General features: G+C 48.8%; 1 protein-coding gene across 6 annotated transcripts in view; it reads left to right on the top strand.

Annotated features, from left to right (window-relative positions):
* The window catches only part of SMURF1 (SMAD specific E3 ubiquitin protein ligase 1), a 108557-nt gene extending 84373 nt beyond the window's left edge, over nt 1-24184 (top strand). For 4 of the 6 annotated variants that reach the window (XM_060079546.1, XM_060079549.1, XM_060079548.1 and 1 more), the window contains 13 exons: nt 215-290; nt 1783-2024; nt 2734-2818; nt 4646-4792; nt 5822-6020; nt 7440-7543; nt 13323-13437; nt 14592-14770; nt 15732-15869; nt 16603-16723; nt 17653-17854; nt 19340-19424; nt 20921-24184. In XM_060079546.1, the coding sequence (XP_059935529.1) occupies nt 215-290; nt 1783-2024; nt 2734-2818; nt 4646-4792; nt 5822-6020; nt 7440-7543; nt 13323-13437; nt 14592-14770; nt 15732-15869; nt 16603-16723; nt 17653-17854; nt 19340-19424; nt 20921-21020 (1793 nt within the window). In that variant the 3' untranslated portion in view covers nt 21021-24184. The remainder of the gene's footprint in view (nt 1-214; nt 291-1782; nt 2025-2733; nt 2819-4645; nt 4793-5821; nt 6021-7439; nt 7544-13322; nt 13438-14591; nt 14771-15731; nt 15870-16602; nt 16724-17652; nt 17855-19339; nt 19425-20920) is intronic. The other 2 variants (XR_009530189.1, XM_060079550.1) reach the window with 2 other exon arrangements.

The following is a 24184-nucleotide window of genomic DNA, read 5'->3' as shown; positions in this document are numbered from 1 at the left end:
TACAAGGAGTCTTCCAAGTGGTATGCGTTCTGTGCAGCCAATGAGTGAGATGCGTCATACTTGAAAACATAGGAATGTATATGTGTATGTATAGACATATGCCTCACTTTTTAAAATAATATCATACATAAATTACACATTTGCAATGGCTCACTGTGTTACAGTTGTGTAAAATACCACTGGATTTTAATGCAGGATGTTCTTTTCTTTTTAGTCAGTTTACAGACACGAGACAGAATAGGCACTGGAGGGTCCGTGGTAGACTGCAGAGGGCTGTTAGAAAATGAAGGGTACGTATCACTGCAGCGATGGCCACTGAGTTCTCTGCTGCCCAGGCTCTCGCACTGTATGAAAGTTTCCTTCACACCTTTTCACTGCGTTGAATACTTGAGTTGCAGTCTTGGGATAACACTGGGATCCAGTTTCCTCGTTTGTAAAGGAAGCTGTCAAAACTAGTGGGGTAGTGCCCCAAAGGCTCAGGATCCAATTTACAGAGGTTCCCGCTGGCCAAAAAGCATCAGTAAAGAATTATAACTGCAGTGGATTGAAGCAATCCATTGAGTTCATAATGATACAAGGAGAAATAAATTCTAAAAAAACCCCAAACTGAAAAACACCCTCAAAAATTCTCATTGGTCACTATCACAATTTTTCAGTTCCCCAATGAGTTAACTATTAATGTCATTAATAGTTGCTGACAACATCATGAAAGAGAGATAATCTGACATGAACTTACATCTTGGAGGTCCAGGGGATGGGAATGGGTTGCACAGCCCCAGGGATAAGCTCCATCCAGAGGGGGGCACCCTGTAGAGTGTAGCAGACAACCTGGTGTCTTCAACAAATACACTGCAAGAAAAATAACTAAAAAGGAAGGGAGAGAACCTATAAGTTAATAAAAGAGATTTAAGAGACGTACCTATTAAATGCGGTGTGTGGACCTCGTTTGGATCCTGATTAATGAGACAGCTGACTGGAGAAATTTGAACACTGACTGGTATTTGATGATATTAAAAAAATTAACGTACATTTTTGGGGTCATGATAATGGTAAAAGGCCTATCTTCCAGAGGGTCTGTGCTGAAATATTTAAGGATGAAATGGTAAAATGTTGGGATTGGTTTCAGAATAACCCAGCTCAGGGGGGGAGGAGTTGGGCACGTGGCCACGAGACAATCACTGGAGCTGGGTGATGAGTCCAGGGCATTCACTGAACTAGTCTCTCAATTTGTGTGTCTCTTTGCACTTTTTCAATGTAGAACGTTTTTCAGAAGTACTTGTTTATAAGGGAAGATAGCCTATTAAGGTAAATTGTCTCCACAGTTGTTCAGGGGATCAAGATTTATGTTAAAAGTCATTTTTAAAGTCATTGTGGTATTTTATGTAACCAGGAGTTCTATTATAGAATAAAATGACAAGGAAAATGGAATGTTTGGATATGATTCTGAGTCAAGAAAACTGAAATCTCATTTTCTGAGCTTCTTAGAGTACAAGGTTGGTTTTTTCCAACCGTTCGGCTCTGCCTGAGGATGAAATCCTACGAGTGGCCTCAGTGGCACTTTACACATGGCTCCCTTTGGTCACTGGTTCCTCATGAAAAAGTCTGGCTTTCCAATTAAATAGGACAGGACGAATTATATGAAACTAAGCACTGGGGACATTCTATCAATATATTGCTCAAGAAAAGCAAAACAAATGGAAGTGAGAGCGTGGCATGGAACTCTCACGTGCTTCCTGGTCTTCAGCTGGTGGTGTGATGTGGGCTGTGGTCTTCCCCTTCTAGAACTGCGTATGAAGACTCAGGGCCTGGAAGGCCACTCAGCTGCTTCATGGAGGAACCAGCCCCTTACACGGATGGCACTGGGGCTGCTGCTGGCGGGGGTGGCTGCAGGTCTGTGGAATCCCCAAGTCAGGATCAAAGACTTCAGGCCCAGCGACTGCGAAGTCCTGAGGTCCGAGGGTCACTCCAGACGCCGCAGAACCGACCTCACGGCCACCAGTCCCCGGAGCTGCCTGAAGGCTACGGTGAGAGCATCCACCCCGCTGTCCCGAGAGTGATCGGTGATGTTTCAGACAGCTTTAATGTTTTAAGCTTTTTTTAGTGACTCATACCTGCCAGAAGTGCTGATGTTTGCAGAGGTGTGCCCCACGAGTTGTGTCTGTGTAAAGAAAAGTAAACCGAGATGGTTGACAAATCTTTCTCGTCATGAATTTGTCCGCGATTGCTCCAATCTCCCCGTGTAGCAGTTGTATGAAGATTTTAGGCAAATGAATATCAAAGAAAACCGAGAGGAGTGGGGCAGGGGTCTGGATGGGGGTATTTGTAGTGCCCTGGGATTTGAACGTGGGAAGGATGGCCTTGGGTACGAGTGAAAGGATGGGATCTTTTGACAACCACAGAGGGAGCACCTAAATGCAGGAGGAATCCATGTAGATGTGGCAGATCAGACCGGAAGTAAGAGCTAATGCAGGGGACAGAGGTCAAGGTAGGGTCAGTCCGAGGTGGCAGGTCCAGGGGTGTGGCCGCCTCTCCAAGTGTGAACAGGAGAAGTAAGGTCCACCAGGGCTTGTGACTCGCAGATGCCAGGCAGAAGTTAACTGCTGTGCTTCAAACCCTTCTCTTGGTGCTTTTAAAGACTGTTGGAAGGAAGCTGGGACTCTGTGCTTACAGGATTGGTTGAAAACTCTCTTTGGAATTGAATGTAACTACCGTATCCCCCACTTTCTCATGCAGAACAGAGAACAACGGTGCAGGGGCAGGTTTACTTCCTGCACACGCAGACTGGAGTTAGCACGTGGCACGACCCCAGGATACCCAGGTAAGTTTCCTAAAATTCTCACCATCAAGGCCATTTTCCAGGAGTTTCCTGGACCCCCCACCCCGGACTGTGGGTGATAGAGCCCCTTTGGTGTGAAGATGTAAACTTGGAAGAGCAGCAGCATGGAGAGAGGGATCTGTAACAGGGGTCCTGGACTTAGGCTCTCTGGGTGACGGTCCCAGCTCTGATGCCCCCCACCGACTCTCCAGCTGGTAGATCAGCAGCTGCCGTAATGCAAGGGGCCCTTCAGAAAGCAATCCTGGATCTTGAAATTAGATCACGTAACTGCACAAGACCCTCACCCCTAGATTAAATCAAATGCACTTACTTAAAAAACCGTTAAACCCTTAAAGATGTGTTGCTCTCATTCTAAACTAAAAATATTGCTGAGCGAAATGATATGATGTCTGATGTGATGCTTTAAATAATTGGGGTGCGAATAGGGGAGCACTGGAAACAGGTTGGTGATAAGCTGGTAGTTGTTAGAGTTGGTTATTCACTATGGTGTCTCTCTGGTTTTTTTTAATATGCTTAGAACTTTCCATAATAAAAAGCTAAAAAGGAAATATAAAGACTATTACCCTTTCTCTCTTCTACTTTACTGTCCCTATTGCCTCAGTCCCTTGGGGACTAATCCTGGGGGAGATGAAGCTTTTCTATACGAATTCCTTCTACAAGGCCATACATCTGAGCCCAGGTCAGAGAGACCCCTACCCCACCCCCACCCCGTCATGGAGTTAAGTTTCTTTTTTTCTCTTTGCTTTGCTTTCCTTTTTTCTTTAAAAAAGTTTTTCTTTTGTTTCAGAATAGCATTACTTCCTAATAACATTTTTAGTAATGCTCATTTTGTTTTTATTCATAATTTGTTTCATCTGAGAACAAGCTTCTTGTCTTTGATTTTCCAAATCTATGTTGAATTTACAATTCAGTGTCTGTAACTGGAATGGAAATATTACCTGCAAATGAATGAGGTGTCTCTTTAGTACTCACTGGAAGGAATGTCAGGCTTTGGTCTTGATTAGAAAAGCATCTTGGTCAGTAATGCTGTGCTCCCAGATGACTGTGGGGTGTGCTGAAATAATGAATCAAGAGGTTAGAATTAGAAAGACTTGCTTATTAACAAAGCCAACTCAAAAATGAGATGGTCGGGCTTCCCCGGTGGCGCAGTGGTTGAGAGTCCGCCTGCCGATGCAGGGGACACGGGTTCGTGCCCCGGTCCGGGAGGATCCCACATGCCGCGGAGCGGCTGGGCCCGTGAGCCATGGCCGCTGAGCCTGCGCGTCCGGAGCCTGTGCTCCGCAACAGGAGAGGCCACAACAGTGAGAGGCCCGTGTACCGCCAAAAAAAAAAAAAAAATGAGATGGCCTCTACCCGGTGCAGACGTCTAGAATTGGAAGATTTTGAAGGCATGTTCATACATCCCCATCAGCTTGAAAAAACTTGTACTGTTTGGGAGCCTTTCCACGCAGAAACCTTTCTGACCTTGAGCATTTAATTGTGAATCCAGAGAGTTTTCCAGCAGCCTTCAGATACTTCCTAGTGTTTTGGCCCTCTTTCATGGCACGGTACTCCCCGGGCAGACCACATTCCCTGTCATGGTCAAGGCTCTGAGGGTTGTGGTTTATCCGTGGGACTGTGCTGCCACCTGCGGCACAGAGGCCTGGGCTCGGTGCAAGTTTGGCGTAAGTAACACCGCGACTGTCCCTCTTAGCAGGACCAGGACACGGCCCCTGGATAAGGGGACGCCCCGGGTTCTCTCATGGAAGTTTTGGTCTTAGGCCTCCACACACAGATGGACAAACCTCTCTGTATCTTCCATTTTGGTAGAGACCTTAACAGCGTGAACTGTGATGAACTTGGACCACTGCCACCCGGTTGGGAAGTCCGAAGTACAGTTTCCGGGAGAATATATTTTGTAGATCATAATAACCGAACAACCCAGTTTACAGACCCAAGGTTACACCACATCATGAAGTAAGACTTTTAACAAATCTTTGTTGACCTCGTTAAAATTTCATGTTTCCTACTAACTTTTTTCTTCATTTCTTGATTGCATTGTTGGTTAGCAGAGAATAAGTGTAAGCAAAATACGATAAATACTTGGTGGACAATTGCGTTTTAAACTCTCAAGCCGCTGTGAGCAGTACTGAAGTCCTATGTTGTGTTCACCCTGTTCTAGCTTGCAGCCTAAATGAAATCCCCTGAGCTGGCAGTATGGGGCAGCTTCACTCGCGAAGCTTCCGTGGCGAGCACTCTGATGGGATACATGGCCTTAGAGAAGCAGTGAAGTGAGGCTTTCCTTGGTGCCTGCTCACCACTGTCTGGGAGGGCTGGTCCAGAGCACTGCTTGCTGGAACCTCTTCCCGGGCCATGATGCCCGGGGGCCGTGGACCTCGCTATGACCTTGGCTCCCACACTCCACGTTCCAGGTTTGCTGTGTCCTCAGAACATGAGAGCCCACGGGGCACTTGTCATTGACAGCTGACGCAACCGGCAAAACTTGAACAGGACAGATGCTACTGTGTCCAAAAGGTCTCTGGACTTCTGCCTTTGATGAGTGGGCTTGGAAATCTCTTGGTTATGAGCAGGAGTAGTTACCACTGCATTTCACTTGTTTGCTCCTGTGCATTTTGCCCCCCTCCACAGTCATCTGCTTTGAAAGTGCTCTCGTCAACTCCATTTAACTCTCACACCCAAGGCACATCTAATAGCGCGTTGGTCAGGCTCACAGATACACACTAGGTGCACGACGAATGCTAGCAGTTTCTGTTTTTACTTATGGCGATGATAATGTATGAGACACGGAGATGGAGGGTCTCCTTGACTGAATCCTAGACATGTATTTAGCCTGAGGGTGGCCACCAGCAGTTTTTCCATAAGAAATTTTGACTACTAGTTTGGTGAAATGACTTCCCCTCTCAGTCCCTTTTGTGTGGGCGCACTGCTGGCAGCAACCTTGGCCGCTGCTCTTGGGGCGACCTCGATGCTTCTGTTCTTCTCCAGTCACCAGTGCCAACTAAAGGAGCCCAGCCAGCCGCTGCCACTGCCCAGTGAGGGCTCTGTGGAAGATGAGGAGCTTCCCGCCCAGAGATATGAGAGAGATTTAGTCCAGAAACTGAAGGCCCTCAGACACGAGCTCTCACTTCAGCAACCCCAAGCTGGCCATTGCCGCATCGAAGTATCCAGAGAGGAAATATTTGAGGTACGGGGTTCGGGCACAGAATCTTCCTGTCAGTAGACAGTGAGTTCTGCTTTCTGTCTGGTGTTTCGGACATTGATTTTATCGCTCAGTGAAATGCAGAGCTTTATCAGGGCCAAAGCCCAAGGTGAGAGAGGGAACTGTATTTCCTCCTGTGGTAAAGGTTTAAAAATCATTGACTTCTGAGTGAAAAGGTAGAGATCTGTACAGAAACTAGTACTAAATAACATTGTAAATCCCTGTGCCCGCATTGTACAGATTCTATTTCCTGCCATCTGCACAGTTTCCTAGAATCAAGCATTCCTTCTGCTGCAGCCTTGCACGCAATTTCCCCTCGTGGCGTTGCCTCCTCAGAGAAGCTAAGTGGCCTCCCTGTTGTCCCTTCTGGAAGGAGGAAGAACTGATGGTTCTGAGCAGGGTTCTGGCCTTTGTCCAGCTCCCCTGCGGGATCAGGGTCCCTAAACAGGCAGGGCCTTTGCTAGGCAGGGCCCGTTTCTCAGGCCCACGATCATGAGTAGAATCTCAGCTGTGTTTGGGCCTTTGTGGAATCCTTGGCAGAAATGATCAAACGAGACACAGATTCTCACTGGGCCACAGCAGCTGAGGGGGCCGCAGAGGGATGGAGGCTTGGGCACAGCCAGATGAGTGGATCAGCTGAAGTGCCTGATTTTGCCCACTGAGCATCGTAAGTGTTTGTTGGGGGTAGAGAAGAGCTGAATTCTTGAGGTGCTGCTGACAGATCATTTCCACTCAGTGTCCTCTTACCTCTTGGGATCCAGCTTTTGAATTACATTAAATTTAAAGCAAGAAAAGATCCTTAAGTGCCTTTTCACTGAAAATACCTAGACATTTAGCTGGTTCCACTCCAGATGCTGAATCTGAGGGACTATTAGGCTGACCACATGTTTTCTGTGTCTGATAAGCTGCTTTATGTCTTACTTAAACACTCCTTGGGTTTTTTGACTCCATGGGAAAGTGTGATTTTTGACTTCAGATGTAAAATCAGGCTCAGAATTCTTTTAATGTTCAGACTCTCTTGTGATGTCTTCATTTTGGTTAAAATATATCAATTATTTATAGGACACGTTGGAATTAATTTGTGTAGAGGAAGTCAACCCTAGCGAGGATGTTCAACTCTTTAGTCATGATTGTGCTGAGAATAAATGTGTGTTTCCTTTAGGTACAGTATCCCCTGCCATGTGCTTTGCTGTTTCTGAGGGAGAAAAAGTGAAGGAAGCAGCAATGTCCTAGATGCCAAATAAACATTCTCAATAGGAACCAGACAAAAATCAGATTCAAAGGCTTAAAATAAGCTCAGATGCTTATTTGTAATTGAGCTCCATTATAAATAACCTTTCATAATTTTATAACTTTAAAAATAAGATAAGCTCTTCTCTCTGAAACTGTAATTTTGATGTGCAGGAGTCTTATCGCCAGATAATGAAGATGCGACCAAAAGACTTGAAAAAGCGACTGATGGTGAAATTCCGAGGAGAAGAAGGTTTGGACTATGGCGGGGTGGCGAGGTGAGGCTCGTGTACCCCCCTCCCTACTGCATGGATTTGAGCACACCTGTGAGCAAATATTTGCAGAGAAGTCGTTTGCCCCTTTCTGGTGCTGGTCTTGGAGCAGTCAGGACTTCAGGTGTTGCCATCAGAGAGCGTTCTTAGAAAAAGAATTCCTAAGAGCATGTGCCACGCTAGCATCCTGCCAGGACCCATCAGAACGCACGTGCACTTCACCATCACTTTCCTTTTTAGAAAGTATGAATTATTAAACTTCTACCCTTACTCCCTTCTCCATGTGGCCCGACTTGAACCCGAAGTTAATACGGAGGCAGCCTTGCTTCTCTCACTAGACGACTTTCAGGGGTGAGAGGAAGGCATATACGTTGCATTTGTGTCAAACAAGTTTTGTAAAATGAGATTTTGGTCAAAATAATTCATGCAAATGATTTTAAAGATAGTAGCTTTTCATGATTATATTCTGTTTCCTGTCTTACCTCTTTTCACCTTTGAGACAACTGTTCTGCTCTTTTAACTGTTTCTTCTAATATAACCAACCATCTAGATCACTAACTCGATCAAGTTCTGATGTTATCTACTGATTTCATGATGTATGGTCATAGGCACAGATAGACCAGGTAATGGTTGTGGTGAGGATCTAATTTAATACTCTCACTTCTCAGTTTTGTAATATCAGTATTTTTAGTTCTTCTATCATTGTCTTTGTAACTTTATACAATGTTTTTTCACCATTATTTTTTCATGGTCAGCTAGAGACATTATCTCTTGACCTCTCTTTTTCATACAAAAAGGATATTAATACTCCTGACTTTCCCTTCAGCATTCCAGCATTCCTTCCACCTCTTACCTCTTACATTCTGTCATCTGTAGTATTACTTTTATATTGTCAAGGTTCGAGATTTACATTTTGTTCTGTCACCAAAATTAAGTCAGTCTCTCATGCTTGTCTACCTATTATTTATAGGAGTTGAAAAATCAATACATTGCTTTATATTATTATGACAATTTAAATATTGTTCATTGAGGGATTAAGTGGTATTCTATCATTTAGTTTATCCTTTTGAACAAATTTTAATTTTCCCAAGAATTTCTTCTTCTTCTTTTCTTAAAACCAGGTCTTGTCTCTGTTGCCCCATTAAACTTCACCTTTTGCCATCCTCACCCACCCTCTTTGCTCCATGTATCTCTCTTGTGGAGACTCTGTCCAGACTGACTGTTGATTCTCTGGACCTGCTGCAGTTGCCTTCATGGGACTTCACTGCTTTCTTGGCTTAGAGCCATTGTCGTACGGGTCCTATGGCTTCCTCTTTTTTGGCTTACGCCATTATGTTACTGGAATATATCCTCAAGTAGCTTTCTTAGAAGGAGTGTGTATGGGAGGGGGGTTTTCCAAGATCTTGAGTCTGAAAATGTCATAATCTACAGTTTGACTGGTAGTTTAGCTCTTTATAGGCTTCTAGAAGGAAAACAGTTCTCATTCAGAACTCTGACGACACTGCTCCGCTGCTTCTCAGCACCCAGAGTCACTGTCGGAGAACAGTCTGGCTTTGGGCATGTCTAATTTATTTGACCCCATCCATGGCCACCCATCATCCACAGGTTCCACCACCTTTTTTCTGTTTTTCACACCCCTCCTGTCTTCACTTCCTCCTTACCTGTAATCCACCCTCATAATTGCTCCCTTATGCCCCCTCGTAACTTCCCTGCCTCTTTCCATTTGCTGTGCTTACCTGGCAAAGTGCCAGCTCTGAAGATTTCCCCTCCTCAGGCTGCTCTGAGCATTGCCTGAGCGGCTGAATGTGGCTGGAGGAGAACACACTTCCATGCTGCTGGCCTTTCTCTGCATCGATAGCCACCGGCCGCAAGGAGGGTTCAGCACCTACTTCAGTTCCCTGTAGTTCTCTTTCTCAGATCTCTGGCATCACTTCCACCCATCCTCACTCTTAGCTGCTGACTTTGCTTCCTATTTATCTGAGGAAACAGAAGCAATCTGAAAGGTCCTTCCTCACCATCACCACCAGATACCAAGTCTGCCATTGTCTGTACTCGTACAGTCAGACTTCCCTGCCGTGGCCCTGAGTGGCGCACGCATGTCCCCGTATAAGAGCAACCCTGCCTCTGGCACACTGCACCCCGGGCCCTTTTGCTTTTCCTGTTATTTCACATCTATTTCTTTTCATCAGAATGTCCCTTTCTCTTGGGTCATACAGATGTGCTACGGCAACTCCCCTTCTTAAAAGAAACAAACATGCCCCCCCCCAACCTTTCCTAGATACTATATCCGCTTCCTGTTGAAGCTTCAATAAAGGAGGCAATAAAGGCAAAGAAAGCACAGGAAAAAGAAAAACAATTAAAAACTCCAGGAAAGACAGAGATGCGCTCAAGAATGCATAGCTTGGTCATCGCCCTGTTCCTCTGTTCTCTTTGTAGCAAAACCCCTCAAAAGAGTCGTGCGACCCCAGTTCCCGCTGCCACACCTTCGCTCTCTCTTGAACACGTTCTGAGCAGATCTCCCTGCCCTCTGAAGCCATTTGTGTCGAGGGCCCCCTGACCTGCATCTCACCAAACCCAGTGATGACGACTCAGTCTTGGTCTGTCAGCAGGAACTGATGTAGTTGTTGGCCCCCTGCTTCTCGAAACACCTTTGTCACTTGGTTTCCAGGGCACCTGGTTTCCCTCGAATCTCCCTCTCAGGCTCCTCTGCTGTGCGTCCCCCTCCTCCTTCCCACTGGACATTGCGGGCATCTGAGCGTAGCCCTGGAGCCTCCTGGCCACCCCTCCTTGCCCCTCCTTCAGCTCCAGACTTGTTGACCAGTTGCCTCTCATCTGTGCTTGGGTATTTAGCCTCTTAAACCTAACAGTTCAACATTTCGGGTTGCCCCTCCCCCCAGCTGCTCCTTGCTCTTTCCCTCCTCACTGAACTGCCCACCCAGCCCCTGTGGCTCAGATGTGGGTGGTCCTCACAGCCTCCCTCTGTGCTGCATGCCCCCCTCCCGCCCGGAGCCAGTGCACCCTTGGGCCCTCGGAGGGAGTATTTTCTGTATTTATTCATTAACCAGTAAGCATTGAGACTCCACCGCGGACTGGGTACTTGGGATACAATGTGAGCAAAGCAACGTGTCCCCTGCTCCCTTCACCCCCCCACCCCGCCCCCCGTGCAAAGGAGTCCTCAACCTGACGAGGTCCAGACATTAATCATAACATTGCACAAGTGACCACACCGCTGGTAGATGCTGCCAAGGGGCCTCGTTCCTGTGCGGACGTGTGATAGTGGCCCGGCCTTGGGGCTCAGGGGACAGGAGAGCCTCGTACCCTCACAATTTAGAAAACACAAGTGGATTCTCAGCGCTGCAGCAGTCAGCACCAGCAAAATTAGGTTCTGAGAAGCATTATAGGGGGTCTCATCAGGTTTCTGGGTGGAATTGGGATTTTTTTCAGCAGCCCAAAGTAAATAATTACAAAAGCCATGATGTGCCCTTGGGCCCCAGAACAGAGTCATTCCTCCAGCCTCTTCCCATCGCTGTCTTCCTTTGTCTCCCCTCCTGCTCCTCAGCTGATCTTGACTCCGTCTGGGGTGAGGGATGCAGAAAAGCCCAGCTTTCCTGATAGCGCGCTTGCACTGGCACTGCCTCTCCATGGGAAATGCTTTTCCTTTCCAGGTTGTTCCAAGTTTCTTCCTTGATCTTCTCAATATTGATTCTAGGAACCATCTTTCTTCTGGCGAATGTAACTTCTGTTTGCCCTTGAAGACACGAATTCCGGTTCCTGACTAGGGGTTTAGGCTTTCCGTCCCCCTTTTCAGGGAGGCTCTTCCTACTTCCTCATTCATATTTGTCCTAAATTCAGATCAAACTACTTCCATTTTCTCTTCTCTGCCTTTTCCTTTATAGTCTCGAGATATCTCAAGTCAATATCCTGAACTGTTTTGCTTTATGGTTGCTCCCGTGCACAGCTGGGGTTATAGGTTCCTAGGCACACACGTGAATAGCTGGGTTAGGTTTGGTCTGGTTAGGATTCACTTTCCTCTGCATTTTCCGTGGTTATCAAGTCTTTGTGTAGCTCCTTTGATTAACATGATGCTACAGAGGGAAGAGCTGAGAAGCCCTGCTTTTCTGCCTCCAGTCTGATCTCGTGTTGTTTCAGCTGAGTCTTCCTCGTGTCTGAGTGGCTCACACCTGTCGTGTAGGGCTGAGGAGAGATGTCAGTTACATGTGTGTTACACATACATGTGTGTCTGTGTCCCTTATGTTGGTGGATGGCAATCAGTCTATGCTCATCTCCCCAGTGTTTGGCTCTGAACCTTTTCCTTTCTCTCCCTCTTCTGCCTGTGTAGTTAGCTCTTCCCTGACCACTTCCAGAACATACCTCGTGCTCTGTACCTTGTCCACAGCTCGGTCAGAATGTTTGCTTGTATTTTAATCACTTCCTGTCTAGACAGTTGCAGGTCCTTGGCATTTATGAAAACAATTCTTCATAAATCCAAACTCCAAAACTTGGGGATAAATCAAAGCACCAGAGTTGGGAAATTCTGCCTTCCTAGTAAAGAGGCTTCATAAGATTTGGTGTCTGTCTCATCTCTTCTGGTAGTTCCTTCCTGTTCTTTTGAGTTTGATACACAACTTTGTGTTGGTGTAATCATTTTGTGTGTATTTTCACAATTTTCTCCAACAGATGATTTGCACTTGTGCTTATCCTTTTCGTATTTTCTCAATTCTGTCTTTTCTGTTTGAAGGAGTAAGAAATTCCAGAGTAAAACTTGGGGCAGCTATCTTAATAAGATTCGTCCATTTAAAGGAGTCTTGAGTAGAAAGAATAAAAGGCTACACAGTGTTGTATAGACCCCCATACCTGGGCTTATCACAATCTGGCCACAGCAGCTGAGTCATATGGGTTGTTTAGAGTGCTTTTTTTGTCTGGTTTTGATTTGGGGCTTTTTTATAATGAAATAATTCAGAAATAAAGGAATTCAGAAAATAATCCATTTTACGTACCCTATCCAGATTTTTAAACTCTTAGAATTAACATTTAAAAATTTTAAACTAGTCCTTTAAATTATAAAAGTGATAAACGCTTATGGCAAAAAATAAGAATTCAACAGGACAGAAAATTATGAGGGCAAAAGTCATTCTTAAATAATCCCTGTCTCCCTAGACTGGGAAATGTTTTCTCCTTATTTAAACATTAATAACATGATACCATCAGAAATCTAAAAACTAGAAAGAAGTGAAAAAAAATTAAAACGCCCAGAATGCAAATTCTCCATTTATCTACTGTCAACATGTTAGTATAAATCCTTCCCATCTTTCTCTATGCTCTGCGTATATATTTTTTCTGTTTCGTGTACGTGCACACGCATTTTTGACATAGAAGTAGGATCGTACGGCTTTCTGTTGCACTTTTGTTGGTTTTTACCACATTGTTAACATCATCACCTGAGCTCTTGATCTCTGCAAAGTAACAGAGAAAACCTTAGTTGGGGTGCAAGAAAGCTGACAGACTGTGGAGCACACTGTGCCTCTGAGCTGGTACTGATTCCAGGCAACCACAGTTCTTTCTCAGCTTCAGAGTTACTGGACTTTTGGCCAGAAAATCCATTTCTGACGCCACCAGAAGCAATTCTTTTTACTTCATTAAGCTTATTTGCCCAATCGGCACAAATCACATCCTCTCAGACTCAGGCAGCCTTACCAGTTTGGCTTTCTAGGGCATGGTGAATCAGTCCTTTTGTTAAGACCTGAAACTAGGAAGTTTTAAAATGTCTTGTTGTTGTCGTTTCTAGGGAGTGGCTTTACTTATTGTGCCATGAGATGTTGAATCCGTATTATGGACTCTTCCAATATTCCACGGACAACATTTACATGTTGCAAATCAATCCCGATTCTTCCATCAACCCTGTAAGTATTAATGAATAAAGAGGTCGGAGACTTAGTTGGAGAATTTCTTAAATGGATTTCCAGTTTCAATCTCAATTCTTGGTTGATTCATTGTAGACTTACTCAGAGTCTATGGTAAATAAAACATTGCAAGGTAGAGTGAGAACTGGATTAAGATGGACGGTTTCAATCCCGTATTTTCAGTGACTGGTATCACTGAGTATGTCGTTTCAGGGGAGCTCTGGCTTGACGGCTGTATTTGTTGATGGTGGGTGTCATTCTGAGACGTGGGTTACAAGGTCCATCCTCCTCCCAATCGAAATGGGAATATTCCCATAATTGGCCTTTTTGGCCACTGGTGCTGATGTTCTTAGCTGCTTGTCAGAGAGATGAGGAGATAGGCGCGGTGTGTGTGTAACTGGTCTGAGGGTGGCCAGCGGGTAGGAGGAAGGCTCTGATGTGGGGCTGCGTCCTGCAGTCCTCGCCGTGCACGTGGCCCCTGACGAGCAGTCGATGTGACAGGACCTTTTACCAACATGGGAGCTAACTCTCTGATTAAAATTCCAACCTAAAAATAGAAACAGGAGGTTCCCTAGTTACAAACCAGAACAGCGGTGGTTTTAGAACGGTTCTCTTACTTGGGTTGTTCACAGTTTTTTTCCTCTGTGTCCCTGACTCAACTCCCTTGGGACTTTTTCTCTTCTGTGGGATGGGGGAGGGATGGCAGAGGAAGAAGGGGGGTTATCTTTTTGCCCTTTATTTCCTCGTGGTGCAGTGGGAGGGAGGGGCCGGCGGCCTCCTGGGCGAGTAACCTGTGCCAGCACCGGGCCCTGTGCTGAAAAGGGACCAGGGTTGGTTGATTCTCTGCCGTCACCATGTTGATATTCTCAACTTTTGAATAAGGGGTTCTGCATTTTCATTTTGCACTGGGTCCCGCAAATTAGGTAGCAATTCTGAGAAGGTGTTTGAACCAAGGGCATAATATAAGGTATCGTTCAGATGACCTCTCCAAAAGTCATGCGCTAAATTTGACCTCCTACGTAGCGGTCTTTCATCTGGTCATGAGTGCAGCCTGTGAGTAACTAATTCAAGAAACCTGGAGAAAGTACAAGATACCCATCTGCCTTGGCCGGTCATTTTTCTCACGAATTCATGTTCTCTGGTGCCCCCTACAGGACCACTTGTCTTATTTCCATTTTGTGGGTCGGATTATGGGTCTGGCTGTGTTCCATGGACACTACATAAACGGGGGTTTCACAGTTCCCTTCTACAAGCAGCTACTGGGGAAACCCATCCAGCTTTCTGACTTGGAATCGGTGGACCCGGAACTTCATAAGAGCTTAGTGTGGATTCTGTAAGTACTGACTCAGTTAACTGAAAATGCATCCATCGTCACCTGTCTTAGCGTGCCCCAAATCCATTTGTGTTGTGTAGTGTGCACGTGGGTATGTATTTGGGGGATGGGTGTGAAATCGGAGAATAGAAACAAACTATCAGAAACATAAAAGTAGATTCAACAAAAATACTTAATTGACATTTTCCTCGTAATGTCTGGCCAGTTTCTCATCATGGACTAGTTTCTTTTGCTGTTTCCTTGACTTATTAAGTTATGATTGTGAATGTTAATCCCCAGGCCTGGTGGTTGGTTGGTTTGTGACACTCTGGGGTGTCTCCAGCCAAGAAGGTATCCAAAATCACCCTAATATTTAGGTGCCTTTGTTTTAGGATTACCCTAAAACTCTCTTAAAAGCAACAGGCACAGTTACACGGTCACCGTAGGTGTCGGGGGTCCTCGTGAGGACCAATTTCACGGGAATGAGAGGTCCAGGCTCTGGGACTGGGGGACAAGCCGAGGACTCGATCGTGTCCTGTGTTCTGTCCACCTCCTTCCACGTGTCCCAGCTTGAAAGGCAGGTCTGCGGGGGGCCAGGGCCTTTATCCTATAGAGAACCTCCTAGTCTGTGTTTCCAGAAACATGGCAGATGAAGGAGCCAGTTCTGACTTTCAAGTGCTTCCTTGAACTGATGCCCTTGGAAAGGCTGCCTGGAGAAGGGGGCGCCGTATTTTCTTGGCGAGGCTTCCCTTTGACTCAGTTACCCCTTCATCCTTCCCTCCTGTCCGCTCGGAGACGCAGGGTACAAAGCAGTCGGCTGGCTCTGTCCCGTGACGTCACAGGGCAGTGTCACTACCGTCACCCCTCTTCTGCAAAGGAGGAGCCGGTCCCTCTTCCTACCGATTGTTGATTCAGTGTTCCATCTGCTCCCGCGCGGTGGCCGAGGCCTAAGTGACATCCATCTTCTGTCCTAACTTCCCAGAGAGAACGACATCACCCCTGTGCTGGACCACACGTTCTGTGTGGAGCACAACGCTTTCGGGAGGATTCTTCAGCATGAACTGAAACCCAACGGCAGGAATGTCCCTGTCACAGAGGAGAACAAGAAAGAATACGTCCGGTAGGTAATGCTCGGGGGCACCTGGGGGTTGCCGCTGGGACTGGCGGGGCCTGGGACTGTCCTGGGCATGGGGGGCCGCATTTAGGTCGTCGGAGCGCTTGGACCAGAGTCATGGTAGCGGCAGAGACTTCCAGAAACCGGCGGGGTCAGCGGTGGGCTCCAGGGTTGACCCGTTAAAGGGGGCCATTCATGACCCCAGAGCCCAAGGGGTAGCTTTCAAGTGACCGCCTGATTGTGGGTGTGAAGGTGGTATAGCCACGGGAGGGAGGAGTAGGCCTCCCTCAAGTTTGGCGAAGTTTCCTTGAACTTGGTGTGATGGAAGTCCACCTCTTTATAGTCTGTTTTCCCACCTCTTGAGGCAAATAAATGACTAGTGACTTCCATGGGAAATTGAGACACGTGGGCATGTCTGTGCTCAGGCTGTCAGACTGGTGTGTAGTTCTCACTGTGCCCTGTATTTTCTTTTCAAACATATTTTTACATTATGGCACCTGTCACAGGTCAGGTTAGATCCTACTGCTATTTCAAGCAAAGAATCAGAACATCTAAGGGAGGGGCTGATTTAGGTTTAACCTGACTCTTAGGCTGGGTACTGCCCGCCAGTGGGGTTTTCCTCCCCATTAGGGGAGGATGGTGGGCAGGGTTGAGTGGATATCAGAACCAACTAATGGAGAAAAAAATGATGTTCACGAACCAGTTGATACTGCTTCCAACGTGTGAATTTTTCTTTCAGGTTATATGTAAATTGGAGGTTTATGAGGGGGATTGAGGCCCAGTTCCTGGCTCTTCAGAAGGGGTTTAATGAACTCATCCCTCAACACTTACTGAAGCCTTTTGACCAGAAGGAGCTGGAGGTGCGTGAGTGCCTGCGGAGCCAGGGCGCGTGACGGGCGGTCCTCGGCTGCTCCATCCCTGCAGGCCCAGGGGCCGCCGGGGCTGCAGGAGAGCAGAGGCAGGGCTGGGGGCGGAGTGGGGGGTCGGGGAGGCCTGAGCAGTTGATGCCAAGGCCTGGTGCCCGCCTGGCGGCAGGGAATCCGGATAACTCTTGCGACATCATTCCGGGCGTTGTGCGGCTTGTACTGTTGGGCAGGCTCGCCAGCAGCACAGCTTTCTAAGCCCCTCCTGTGGGGTCACCTCAGATGGAGGAAGTTATCATGACCAGCTGCTCCACTTTTGTTTGATTCTGGCTGTTATTAGGCCCAGAACAAAGTATTCCTGTCGCTTCTGGTCCTTCTTCGTGGGCGTGAACAAAGCCATTCCCTCGCACCGCATCCGCTTCTGGCGCCAAGTAGCCCTTGCCTTTCAGGCTGTTCCCGGCCTTTCTGCCCCCCAGGGTGGTGCCAGAGCTCTGGGCCCCGAGGTGCCTCCCCGGGGGGAGCGATGGCTCCGGAGCGGGTCGCAGCAACAAGCACGTCCCTGGCCTGTTCCTTTCTCCTCAGACTTCAAGCCCTATGCGTCCCCAGGAGGCGGCCCCGTGCAGCCATTCTGGCTGGTCCTTTGGTCCTCCGTCCTCCCCAGTGCAGCACACGCACGCTCATGCACGCACATGCACGCGCTGCTAAGGAAACGTCTCATGAGTAGCCACACCAGCGTCCTCGGGGTGGCAGCCGGCCCGGAGGTGCAGACACAGAGCGCGGGCCTCAGGCCCGCTGTGTACGTGTCTGTCGACTTGTCTGAACGCGTGTCCGGTTTGTCGGGACGTGGTTTGTAATGCTGTGTCCTGGGAGCTGGGCACCCGTCGGTTTGTACGTCGGGGAGGTGACCTGCCTTCATGCCCTCACAGCTGATCATCGGCGGCCTGGACAAGATCGACCTGGACGACTGGAAGTCCAACACGAGGCTGAAGCACTGCGGGGCCGACAGCAACGTGGTCCGGTGGTTTTGGCAGGCGGTGGAGACCTTTGACGAGGAGAGGAGGGCCCGGCTGCTGCAGTTCGTGACGGGCTCCACGCGGGTCCCCCTCCAGGGCTTCAAGGCGCTGCAAGGTGACTGATGTGGCGGTGGGGCTGGCACTGGGCCGGGGCGCGGGCTGTGGTGGGTGGTCGTCCTGGGACGTCGCCAGGAGACGACATGGCGTCGGGTCCTTCATGACAGACACTCGGCACTGCAGGGGTGTTGCCTGGCCAAGGGGCTGGAGAGACCCTCTTCCCTCCACAAGGGCCATGGCCTTCCGGTTGCCCTTCTCTCTGCTGCTCTCAGGGCTCGAGGCTCTACTATCCTTTGCCCAAGTTGAAAGAAAACATCTGGAAAGACGTAGGAGGGCATGTCCATCACACAGAGCCCCGCCCCCCTCAGACCACCTTTCCCAGGGCCTCTGAGCCACATGACATAGCAGTGGTGGGTGCTGGCCAGCTGGTGCCCACACAGGGCTGGGTCTGGAAAGACCTGAGCCAGGAAGGCCCAGGGGAGCCGGGGCCTCCGCTTCCCTCCCTCAACAGAATTGGTGACAGGGAGAGGGTACAAAGAGCAACAAGGCTTTGGGGAAAGAAAGCCATTTAAAAATGCACCATGGATTAATTTTTGAACCTTCTGACAGCAGCTCTCTAACTGCAGTCCTGAGTCTCTAAGAGCACACTGCCGCCGTGTGGGTCACAGCTCCAGGGGTCCTCCCGGGCCCTTGGTTTCCTCATCTGTACAAGGGGCCTGCCTGAGAGGCTCCCCTGTCCAGTTAGGTCCCCATCCTCTCATGCATCCCTTCTGGCTCCGGCTGGGTCTCTGGCTCACCTGGGTCTGGAGCTGGAGGAGGAGGGGGTGGGAGGCCGTCCACAGTGAGGCTTCTGAGCCTCAGGAGGGGCCTGGAGGGGCTCGTGCTCAGCACAGCCAACTGGGAAAGTCCTTGAAGGCCTCTCTAGGGCTCTGATTTGTAAAATTTGGGGCTTTTGTCACTGGATAACCCTGACAACTGGCAGGAGTAAGGTGAAGAATCATCTTAATATATTAAAACTTAGTAAATGGGACTTTGCATATTAATAGTGGGAGCAGATAGATTTCACGTGTACGTTCCCTGTAGACTCCTCCTCCTCTTGGAGTGAGAGAAGTTACTTCTCGTCCTAGGGCTTTGGTCCCAGCCTTTGTGTCTTTCTTTTGCCACTGGGCCTCTGCCTGGGGAGGTTTCCTGACTCCATATCCTGCTTGCTAGACATTTCTGTTAAAGAAAAAACAAAAAAAATCACTGGCGATTGAAGGATTTTGCTTTCAGATAAGCGCCCTGGAGCAGGCTCGTGGTCGGGTGTGAGAGGAGAGTGGTCTCTGCCTTTGCTCTGTCTTGCTCTTGTGATTTTCTAAAATGTCTGGTGTTAGTCACTTAATGGTCATGGTAGGTGCATCCTGAAAGCAGGCAGAGGCTCGTGTGGCCCTGTGAGCCCCGTGACCTTCTGGCAGGACGGCCGCCTGGCACCAGGGCCTCGGGGTGGCGACAAAGGCCCAGCCTCGGCCTCTGAAGCGTGTTAACTAGAATGCTGTCTTGTAAGGCTCTACAGGCGCCGCAGGGCCGCGGCTGTTCACCATCCACCTGATCGACGCGAACACAGACAACCTGCCCAAGGCCCATACCTGGTAAGGACCAGCGCCCTGGGAGCCCGTCTCCGTGCGTGACTTTTCTGAGCTGTTTTCTTACTTGGACTCTGCAGTGGGACAGCACGCACGTGAGGGTCAGCACGAGGCTCTTTCATGAACCCAGTTTTAGCTGGAGACGTGACTGACGTTGGAGCCGCTCCCCGGCCCCAGTTGTCACCTCGCTGGGTCCTGCCGCACGTGTGTGCGTGTGTGTGTACGCACACGTGCAGTGTCAGGAGGGAACACTGCAGTTTTAAGTTTGGAGTTATTGGTCTCCTCTCAGAACTCTGCATATGACAGGTGTACCTTGTGTATTGAAAAATGTTTCCTCCCTTGATTTTCACTTAAACAATATCTGTAGTGGGTTATTTCCTTTGTGGTTTAAAATCAAGTCACTGACATGCACTTTGGGAGCCATTTCTTGAGATGAGAGCCACCTCTGGTTCACGAGAGTCAGTTCCAAATGTTGCCGGGATGCATGGTGATGTGATGGGAGGTTCCTGGTTGGGAACCAAGGCTGTGGGTTCCCACGCCGTCCACGACATCGAACTGGGTTTCCACATCCTTGAGATAGAGGACGCACCCTCCCCGGGCCCAGGGTCTGCACCCAGCGTGGCCGTCCTGGGGTGGTGCGTGCTGATGCACAGGGCTGCTCCCGCCCCGGCAGGCTGTGTCCTCTAATGGTTTAGTGCTTCGAGTAAAATGGACGTGAAGAACGTCCACAGTGCTAAGCCCCCTGAAAAGCTTCCACACTGTTTAGCCCGACTCCTTCTTGACAAAAGCCATCCTCAATCACTTAACTTCTAGTAATTCAAGAGGCACTATATGTCCTCTCAGTCAGAATCTTGCATTTTTTGATTTGTTATGAGGTAATATCGTCTACAGAGGTGTCTTTTGGCCATAGCTTTGGGAATGAACTTCCCTGAGGAAATGCTAACCCAGTCGTTTAATCCTCTATCAGGTATTTGACGTTTTATTATTTTTGAGATACAGTTTCTGTTTTTGCAGGAAATACTCCAGACTGCCCCATTTTGCTCTCAGATCTAAGTCACAGGGGATTAGACACACAGGCAGTGAACTGTTAGTGGTGATTTGACTGCAGCCAGCCTGGACTGCAGTGCCCTGCAAACGTGGTGTGCCTGGTCTGAGAAGTAACTTCTCCCCAAAACAACAGACAAAACAAGTTGAGAGCTTTGTCCTAACCTAACCAGTACATACTCACTTGGAAGATCTTACAAGATTTGTTTTGATGTGTGTTGACTGAAAATCTTTGCCTAAGAAGCAGAAAAGCACCAGAGGAGAGGGGAAAACTCTCCTCCATCTCCCAGAACCTGGTGGATGAGATGCTTTCCCGTCCTCTCTGCCCTGTCCCCACCATGTGTGCGCTTGTGGCCACAAAGGCTCTGCTGTGGCCTGGCCCTGACCCTGTCCTGGGAGCAGGTCCTCAGGCCAGGCAGCACCAGCAGTGAGTCTCTCACCTTTCTGTCCCGTTCCAGCTTTAACCGGATCGACATTCCACCCTACGAGTCATATGAGAAGCTCTATGAGAAGCTGCTGACAGCAGTGGAGGAGACCTGTGGGTTTGCTGTGGAGTGATGTGCAGCCCAAGGCAGCAGACGCTAGCTCACGGCCACCAGACCCCAAGCGACAGCTCTCTGTGTGCCTCTGCGAAGCCGGCTGAGGCCCTGGAATCCTAGAACACCCGAGGGAAAGCCTTGTCTCCCCTGCTTCTCGTAGGGGGAGCAAGGCGGGGCGGGGGGACTTCAGTTGGTGGCTCTCACCCATATTTTCCTCCTGACAGAACCCCACCCCACCCCACCCCTTCCATCACCCATCCAATAAAACGCAGCCAGGTTTAGCACTGCTTCGGTCACACAGGATATTCTGCTACGGTTGTAACACTTCTGGTGACAGGCTCACTGCCCTGTGGGCTTTAGAGGAGTCTTGACCCACAGTTATGGAGCTGAGCAGGGCTGCCTGAGGGTTCGGCCCTGGTAGCTGGACTAGCTCTTCTGTCTCAAAGCAGACCTGAGGTTTTCAAGTTCAGCAGCTCAAATTCCAAATTTCACATCCTAGCAGCCTGCTCTGGGTAGCAGATTAATTTCTAACTGAACAATAACCGTATAATATATGCTTATTGGAATTCTGCCACTGCAGGAAGCTGGCGTCAAAACTGTGCTTCCCTTTTGGAAAGGTAAGGGAATCGGGGCAGCTTGTGCTGGAGGCCTGGGTATTTCTTTCTTTTCAGGGTTTCCTGGCTGAAAAATTTGTTTTGCATAGAGAAAAATGATCTTTCCTTTTAAGAGTCCCTTTAGCCACGTTATCTATCCAGTTTGAAAAATTCTCCCAGCGAAAACACCACATAACAGAGCTTATAAACAAGCAGACCAAACCCAGCTTCAGATCCTCGCAGCCAGGCGCAGGCTGTGGCTGCTGCCCCCACCTGTACTTGGAAGGGCATCGACTGGGCCATGTGGATGCTAACAAACCATTCTGCGGAAAGCACTAAGAACTAAACTAATAGAACAAAATTCCATCACTGTAGCTGCTGGTTTGGTGCAAACTAGCTTGAAAGGGAGAGAGAGAACGGATAACCTCCATGACCTAAATCCACCCCAGGTTACTCGTTTACAAGGAGGTCGTGGATGGAAATCTGAAGGCAGAGAGGGGCCACTCCACCCTGATACGTCAGCCCACTTCCCCAACGTCTGATGGTGACACTAACAACTGCTGCTCCACTCACTTGTCCAGATGATGAGCAAGGCCAAAGCAAGCCTTGACCCTAGATTTCTACCACCATTTCCCAATTTGCACAGAAGATCAAATAGTATTTTAACAAAGTGGTTTGATTTCAGATAGTTAAAGTTCAGCAGAAAAACAGCAGTGGCAGCAAGTTCTCCCGTATGGTGGTGGTTTTTGTTTGGGGGGCGAGTGCAGGGTAATTCATTAGCAAGACATTCCACTGTTGAAGTTTTTTTGTAAGGTTCTGGGTTCAGTGCTGGGATCCAGCTGTGGGTCTGAGGTGGGTTTGGAAGGAGCTTTTTGGCCGACTGTCCCGTCTGTTCTTTTTGTTACTAACACCTGTGGACGGTGCTAGGTTTGGAGGCGTACTTACTTACCCTCTGCATCTTGCTGTGGTTCTTCTGCTTGACCGGGAAGCAGACAGTGGTCTGACGTTTGGCGGGCCAGAGTTCGCTGGCTGGAGGTTCCAGGAGCGAGAGAAAGCCGTGCTTCTGGGTGACTTGCTGAGGTTCTAGAATAGGAAGGATGCCTTGGCTTGCAGAAGGAGAATGTAATCCGTTCAGAATGTCCAGGCTGGAGTGCGGGCCGAGTCTTTCCAAAGTCCTGCCTTGCCTGTTGGGCTTCTCCTGTGTCTCGTTTACCATTACACCTTCTGGCGTCCTGGAAGCTGGCTGCCGTGGGTCCTCCTCTGGAGGAATGAAGAAATGAATGATACAGACAGACACCGCCCCCCCACTCTCCCCGCCGAGACAGGTCTCCTCTGTAACATGGACCTAAACCGCAAGGAGGAGACTTCCATCCAGGAACTGAAGCCCTCAAGACTGAGGGGGGAAGGCCCACCCAGTTATCCTGTGGTGTCGGCCAAAATCCGCAGTAAATGAGGAAGGAAACAAGGGTCTAGTGGTTGGAAAGACTTGGAAGCAGGAATGTGCCATTTGCCTCCTTTAAAGCTGCCTTCCTGCTGATGGCGGGGGCTGGAGGGTGGGGTGGGCAGTGCCCCTGCCGGCCCCAGGCCGCCCTCACGTGTCAGGTGTCACCTCAGCAAGATCCAGAGGCTCACGTCCTGGCTCCTCCACGGGCTGCTGGGGTAAGTTGACTTACCTGCCCGCAAGGCCTGGGTCTCTGCTTTCGTACTGGGACGCGGGCACCTCACCAGCTGCGTGGGTTGTTGTGGAGCCTAGCACAGCAACTTCCGGAGCTCCAGGTCACTCCTGCCAAGCAGGGCTGTCGGTGGCACTGCTCCTAGAACCGAAACTGTCCACAGTGGGTTGGGCCTTTGGAACACTCCCCACCCCCAACCACCCCCACCAAAGAACAGTGTGGCAAGCCGTGGGTTTTGGGGTCTGCGGGAGCCTCCCCACCTGTCGCCCTTCTCGGGAACCCCAGCGACCCACCTGGTCCCCTCAGCTCTCTGCCCAGATGCTTCAGGGCCCGACTTCCAGGCTTGCCTCACCAGCGGTCATCAGCCGACCCTCAGGGATGTAGCAAACCACCGCTCTGCCAGTGCTGTGGGGAGAACGGAGGGGCTCCTGCAGGGAGAAGCGCCTGGAACTGCGGCCCCAGAGCTTGCCTGGCCGCGTGGTCCAAATGCAGGTCAGGTAGTCCTCCGATCGGAGCTGTCCGAGAAAACGCCCCTCCGCCCCCGTCCGCAGCCAGGTGTGTGCCGCATGGCAGCCTTCCCAAAACGTAGTATGAATTTTAAAAATTTGTTTATTTTTGTTTCTCAACCACTTTATAATGTATTTTTTAATTTATTTTGTAATGTCTTGTTTTTAAGTATTGCTGCTATCCTTGTTATCCTTCCCACTGTTTTTATTGCTCATTTATTTTGTGAAAGTTGTACACTAAATGTTCTGTTTTATGTCAAAATCAAAAGTATTTAAAGAAATACTAGTTCTATTTAATGTGGTTATAGAACCAGCTGGAAACACAAAACAAACAGTGATTGTACAGCAGGCTGGACCCCGGCGGTCAGGTTCATTTTGTTACATATGCAATAAACTCACAACTTTACATTT

Source organism: Mesoplodon densirostris, chromosome 16 (genome assembly GCF_025265405.1).
Source record: "Mesoplodon densirostris isolate mMesDen1 chromosome 16, mMesDen1 primary haplotype, whole genome shotgun sequence".
Taxonomy (NCBI): domain Eukaryota; kingdom Metazoa; phylum Chordata; class Mammalia; order Artiodactyla; family Ziphiidae; genus Mesoplodon; species Mesoplodon densirostris.
The sequence above is the reverse complement of the archived record's forward strand: the minus strand, read 5'-3'. Positions and strand labels throughout refer to the sequence as shown.